The 6,643-nt window shown below is 28.1% G+C and overlaps 1 protein-coding gene across 1 annotated transcript; it reads right to left on the bottom strand.

Moving 5' to 3' along the window:
• Window positions 1–491: 491 nt before the first annotated feature.
• On the bottom strand, window positions 492–4,117 carry LOC117180387. The gene is made up of 4 exons (XM_033372866.1): window positions 4,002–4,117; window positions 3,749–3,926; window positions 3,268–3,601; window positions 492–701 (listed from the first exon to the last, which is right to left on the bottom strand). Exons 2-4 carry the CDS (start codon window positions 3,766–3,768, stop codon window positions 492–494), a joined length of 564 nt encoding a protein of 187 aa, XP_033228757.1. The 5' UTR covers window positions 3,769–3,926; window positions 4,002–4,117.
• Window positions 4,118–6,643: the final 2,526 nt, after the last annotated feature.

Below are 6,643 nucleotides of genomic sequence, written 5' to 3'. Positions count from 1 at the left end.
AAACTATAGTCGTTCAGAAGAGAGGACTGAACCTAAAATGCTGTGCAAAATTAAATTCTGATAATTTTCAAAAAAGTAGTAATAAAATAATTCAGATTGTTTGTTGTCAAATCATTATTCTTTATTTCTGCTATTATTCGAAGAAAATTTTGAAACTCTGACAGACTATTTTAGTGTAACATTGATAACAAAGCTTTAAAATCTCTTAATAGGTATTAAGTAAAATGACACTTTTTAATCTAGTGCCTGTGCTTTTTGAAGATTTGTACAAACATTTGACATTATAAATTTATGCAGAATAAAAAAAGTCAAGATAAAGAACTTTTTTTTAACTTCGAATAGAATAAATAATTACAATTTTTATTATTTTTATCATTGCACTTGATCTATTTAACAAACTTTCCTATACTTATATTAAATTTTTATCGAGTTAAATGAAAGTATTTTTCAATGTACAGTTTACAGTGCTGTAAAATATGAGACTTTTTTTATTATTTAACGGCTTTAATCCAATCGATTTCGAGGGCCGATACTCCAGGCTGATTATCAGGAAGATAAGGTCCGTTGTCCACTTTAATGCCCATACTCGTTATTGCCGATATATCTAGAGGATACGCCTCTGGGGTTAATTGCTGCCCTCGATAGTAAGGCTTAAAATCCATCAATGGCAATTTCACAGATGCGAAGTCAGTTTCAGGAGCCTAAAACAAACAACATTAAAACTACGTTTTCATACACAAAAATAATACATTTTCATATTTTAATGTAGGGTTTAAAAATGATATGCTATAATAATGTTTCTCGATTAAAATGATATATTGTTCAATTTTCACCTTCCAAATAAATAAATTGTTTACTTTAGGAAACTTCCATTTTTTTATGTTCGCAAAATTAAAAAGTCCATATCTGCAGCAAAAACTTAATGTAAATTTTCGTCTTAGGTAATGAGAAATTAATGTTTCCAATATTCATGAGTTAAAAAAGGGATTATAAATTGACAATCATTTAACAATAGTAATACATCTTTATATTATTTATTAAATTAAATACAAAGAAACAAATATACAGCAACGATAACTTGAAGACTATTGCAGATCAATTTATGAAATTTGAGTTCTTATTTTTATCACCAACATTTTTAAAGCGATTAAAGGATTTCAAAAATATTCAGTGCATTTTTTTGAGGACTTTATAATTTAAAAAGAAATGGTTTTTTATAGTAAAATCTTTTTCAGTAACTTAATTCAAAGTGAATCAACCGCCCTATAATATTAATACGTTTTATTGAAAATGAAGGAAGATATTATCATTCACAATATTTGAGAAATCTATTTTTTAAAGTAAAACTTTTTTCGTTAACCTAATTTAAGCTTAATGCAAGAAAAGTGTGTTTCTTAAAATCCTTCATACAAATTCCCTGACAATTCTAGTTCTTTTTCTCAGTATGTCTAGATTTATCTAGGTAAATACATCGATCTACACAGCATTACATAATACTTTATTATTTCTTGTAAATAATATCTGAATATGTAAAAAGGGTACTAATTATGTGTAAAATTAAATAACTGTTTTTTCATTTACAAACGTAAAACTTAAGAAAACAAGGAAAAGTAATTGTTTACTTATGAAAGTTTTCATAAATTTGATTAATATGTTTAATTTGTGAAGCATTCACAAAATAATCATTACGGGATATTTTTTATTATATTAATTAACAATATCGAATATTAACATAAATTAATAATACTAAACACATAATGAATCATATGTTAAATTTGTTCCTAAAGTCCATGAATATCAATAAAAATTCAAACACATTTTCTTGTTTTTGTTTATTTTATTTTCATGTTTAAAATTTAATGCATATTCAATATATAAATATTTGCAATGAATTATATTGTGTTTAGATTAGTGAAAATTATGAAAAGAAGTTTGAAATGAATACTAATATACGTATTCATTTCAAACTTCTTTTCATAATTTTCACTAATCTAAATAAAAAAGAATTTTTATATAATTTAATATTCTAATTAGAAAATCAAAATTAAGCACCCTCGAGAAAATCACGTGACTTTAAAAATAGTTCCCTGAAATTTTTTCACAATTCCAGGTATTCCAGGCTAGTATACATGCTGATTTGTTTATTTAAAAATTGAAATAAATGCAATTAAAAAAACTGAGTCCGAATTAAAAAAAAATGTTTACTTAAAGGGCTTGAAATGATCCAATGCCATATTTTACGTACCAATCCGATTATCGAATTCGATTTTGCAATATAAAGTAATGTGAGTCATACGTACCCGAAACACAAAATAAATGTACACCCTAGAATTTACTAAAATAATGTATTTTTTTAATACTTAAGATAAATAGAAATATCAACATATTTTATAGTAAGACATTAAGTTTAAATGAAGTAAATTATATACAATCTTATTTATTAACTTTCCAAGGTTTATAAAGAAATTAAAAAATAGGAATAAAATGAAAAAGAATACTATGAAATGACGATGATCCATAATTGATGAAACTATAACTTTATAAAAGACCAAAAATATACTACCGAATAATGAAATAAATAACATTGAAAACTAAATTTATATATTTAAAAAAAACTTTTTAACTAATAAATTGTTTTCATAGATATATAAATTAAATTTAACATATTAATGTTTTAAATGAAATACATTTTCCTGAAATTAGTGAGAATGGTACAAATAAATTTGATTTAAATAAGTGTTAATCCACAATGTCAATATTCTTCTACAAAAATGAGGAATGATCATTATTTAATTTAATCGTACAGTTTTTATAATGAATTTAGAGAGTTTAAAAAAATGCCCTGACTTTTCCTTGACCAATAAAATTCACTGAAATTTCCAGGTCTTCTAGGAGAGTATAGAAACTTTGAAGAATAGATTTGAATTGATTGACCAATTCGTTTTTTTATATTCTTATGATGGGCATCCCCTAATAATTAAAATATTTTTATTATAAATTAAGAAAATTTCAAATCATTGATGATTTAATTTAATTTAATGAAAAAGCAAATATATTTGCTAATTAATCATAATGAGGAAGCAAAAGTGTTCATTATATGAGCACCATCCGCTTATAAATACAAAGTGGAAACACTCGAAATTGAATTCACAGCTAGTTTATTATTAATTAATTGCCAATGCAGTTAAAGTTTATCCGTGCGCTGCATAAATGCGTGTTAAATAATGCTAGTAAATAATTAAACTAATTTAAAAGAAGTTTATTTACCGTGAAAACTTGTCCATAAATCACTGCATCTTTACATAATCCTTTATGCCTCAGTAGCATTTTGTATTTTTGATTAATACCCTGTGCTCGACACTTGATTATAATATTTTGAAACTGTTTCAGATCAAAGTTCGCATCGCAACGAACTGCTGCAAAACCTGACCCATTCGGTTTTGGGTTAAACAAAGTGAAAAGTACTGCTCTTTGAAAAATCTGCGTTTTCTGGATAACGAGAATGGCTTTCGACATTCCGCTAGGTTTTATTGTGTCAGAGTTCTCTGTCCAGCTATCCAGCTGATCCAATCGAGTAAAATCGAATAGTGTCAAAACGGTTCTAATCAAACCGAAAAATAAAAATATACCATGATAAGTATTTTCTCATTAAAATAAAAGAAATATGTACAAACTTGTGGAAAAATTAAATTCACATAGTTAAACATTGATAATCCTTGAGAAGGGATTATTTCTAAAATCAACTCACCCGCAGGCCGTGCCTACCATGTCATTCCTCCTGAAAGATATTATGAAACTGAGTCAACAATTTCGTGACATTTTGAGATCGATCCCTAAATCTTCAGCTTCGTGGTCTCCTCTTGCGTGTTCCAAAGTCATTTACGCGAGTCAAAGATACTCATTCTCAAAATATTTATGGAAAAGTTCTAGAATTCATAAATCACGTTATAATTAATTGTAACGGAGGAGATTAAAGCGAAAAAACCGATTTCCTTTATCACCTCTATCTAACTAGTTACTCAGGCTTCAATAAACTCCTTTAGGGTAATGAACCCCGCAAATTCCTCCCTTCAATATGACCGATTGGTCCGAATAAAATGTTTGATCAATTTCTTCCTGTAATATATTGTCGTTCTATAACCGAGTGACAGCGGTGGGAGCGACGGTCTAATCCGCATGTTGACATCAAATGAAACTGAAGGAAGCGTGTCGATTTTTTTCTTCTATATTTTTTTCTGATGCCATCTGCTGCATTTTTATTTCGCAAAATATTTTAAACAAGTTTTACTAAGGGTAAATTATATTATTTCTTAAGCTCAAAGTTACGCTTTTTAACAACAGAAACAGAATTAAAAATGTAAGCAGGGATAATATTTTAATTTGATATTATTGAAATTGAAGCCCTTGAAATTTTATGTTACTTTACATTATATGTATTATTTTAGATTTAGACAGTCAGATAAATTAAAAAATCTGATTTCAGAGAAATCTTTCATCCTTATTTCATACAAATTATTAATTTTACGAAAGAAGTTTAGGAAAAACTGTCTGAGGGAATTTCTGGCTTTCGGAAGTTACAAAAAGATCTCGATTTCCAGAGTCGACACTCCAGAAGGATGGATATAGTTGAAAACGTCGTAGTTGAGATCGTTGCCCACAAAATTAACATAAATTATTTAAAAAAAAAATAAAAAATTTGTTTATGTTATTATGACAAAATATATTATTTTGAAAAAGAGTCCTGATTTTCATACTTCTGTAATATAAAATTTAATACTGAGTTGGAATTTAATCTTCAGAGTACAGGAAAATAATTAAAATATCAATTGTGTTAGTTAAATATTTTTAGATCTTCGTTTGTTTTTTAAGAAAACTGTTCTTGTTTTAGAAATTTTCTTTACAGTTACAAAGAATGTTTTTTCTCTTTTTAAAGCCTCTCCGAAGAAGACATTAAAATTTCGAAAACTAAAGACACTAAAAAACTTTAAACATTTCTTGATTATCTTAGGAAATGAAGAAAAAAAATATATTTACTTATTATAAACAGGAATAATTGTAAAATCCTAAGCGTTTACCGCTTCCATGAGCGTTGTCACCACAACGAAAAGACAATCAAAAAACAAACGAATAACTTCAAACAACTCATTGCTAAATTGTAAACGTATGTCTGAAAATTTAGAAGAATTTTTTAAACAACTATTTTTTAGTCAGAGTATAAGCAATTTAATATTTCTATGTACGTTAATATTTTAAAACTAAATTATATTGAAACCAGGGAAACTCTACGAGGATCTCGTAAAATTTTTGAGGTGAATTTCACTGCGAGTGGAATATACAGAACAACTAAATTTTTTATATTCTAGTGTATAAATTGAGAGTTTCTGAAAAAGTAAGATGATGTCACCATGTTGCCGCGTACTTGCGAAGTCTGGATTATTTTCAAAATACTTTACTATCTAAAGATATTTTTGTGAGAATCCTCCCAAAAAATTTCACAAAAACCTCTTTTAACAATAAGAGATATCTTAAATGCCACGTATAATTGACGTCAACGTGAATGAACTAAGGCACTAAATACCATGTGCCACCTCATTAAAACCAGGTCACCCAAGCCTTCATACGTTTTACACACTAAAGTTTCTAAATAAAAAATACCTTCTTAAGGTAGTTGTCGTTCTTAAAAAAATTGATCTAAGGATTTTAGCCATAGAAAAGTTTACTTTCAAAATTGGAAACAGTAGAATTGTAGAGAATGTTTTTCTGCAAAAAATAAGCCGTCATTTATTAAAATGATATCTTTTTTGAAAAATTGGTAAGAAGCAACAGTCAGAGAAAATTCAATTGCAAAAAACATGGTTAAAATTAAGGTTTTTGTATGTGAATTTAAACATTTTTAATGAAAAAAATGTTTTTATTTGAAATGACATCAGTTATAATATTTTGATTCATAAAATGATAGAAAAACGATTTTTTTCAGATATCTGATTTTTGGCGCGACAACTGCCTTAATCCCTACCACGGAAGCAAGGGGTGTAGGGGAAGAAAAGTGGGAGAAGCTAAGAGTGTGTGCTGAAGGGAAGTGAAGGAGGACATAAGGGTAGCGATAGTTGGGAGGGGGGGTGACAGTAGGGGCAGGGTGCCGGAGGGAATTCTGGGTGGGGTGGGTAAGTAGGCGAAGGGAAGGGAAAGTAATGGAGGGAGAGATTTAAACGATTTATGTAACGCCTTATAATAGGCTGCAAAACCCTTTGTGTGGTTTTATTTTTTAATGTGTATACAACTGAATTTACAATTACTTGATTAATAAATAATGATATCGGTTTATAAGACTAATCACTATTTTTTAAATATTTATAAAAGTATTACAATCCATTGCAAATTTTCACTTGTAAACGTTTTACAATTCAGATATGCTTCTTCTAAACTTCATTTTTGATTTAATTCGTATTTAATATAATTTCAGATAATCGGTCTCACATTCCCAGAAATAAATGTTACTTATACTTAGAATATCAGAAGGAAAAGGATCGTTTTGTTAATATATACACCAAACTCTCGTGTTCAGTCACCCCGTTATCAGCCTTCCTAGAACTGCTGGCTCCCTCAGTTTCTCAGGGGAGCAGAGCGAGAGCGGTTACGACAT

Source organism: Belonocnema kinseyi, chromosome 9, assembly GCF_010883055.1.
Source record: "Belonocnema kinseyi isolate 2016_QV_RU_SX_M_011 chromosome 9, B_treatae_v1, whole genome shotgun sequence".
Taxonomy (NCBI): domain Eukaryota; kingdom Metazoa; phylum Arthropoda; class Insecta; order Hymenoptera; family Cynipidae; genus Belonocnema; species Belonocnema kinseyi.
Note: the sequence above shows the minus strand (reverse complement) of the source record. Positions and strands in the feature narration are given on the sequence as shown.

Excerpts from the sequence above, each read along its gene's own strand:
- LOC117180387 (XM_033372866.1), bottom strand. The coding sequence starts at position 3,768 with ATGGTAGGCACGGCCTGCGG. Across the intron at positions 3,602-3,748 it reads ATGGTAGGCACGGCCTGCGG|AACCGTTTTGACACTATTCG; the intron begins GTGAGTTGATTT and ends CGGTTTGATTAG. Across the intron at positions 702-3,267 it reads TTTATGGACAAGTTTTCACG|GCTCCTGAAACTGACTTCGC; the intron begins GTAAATAAACTT and ends TGTTTGTTTTAG.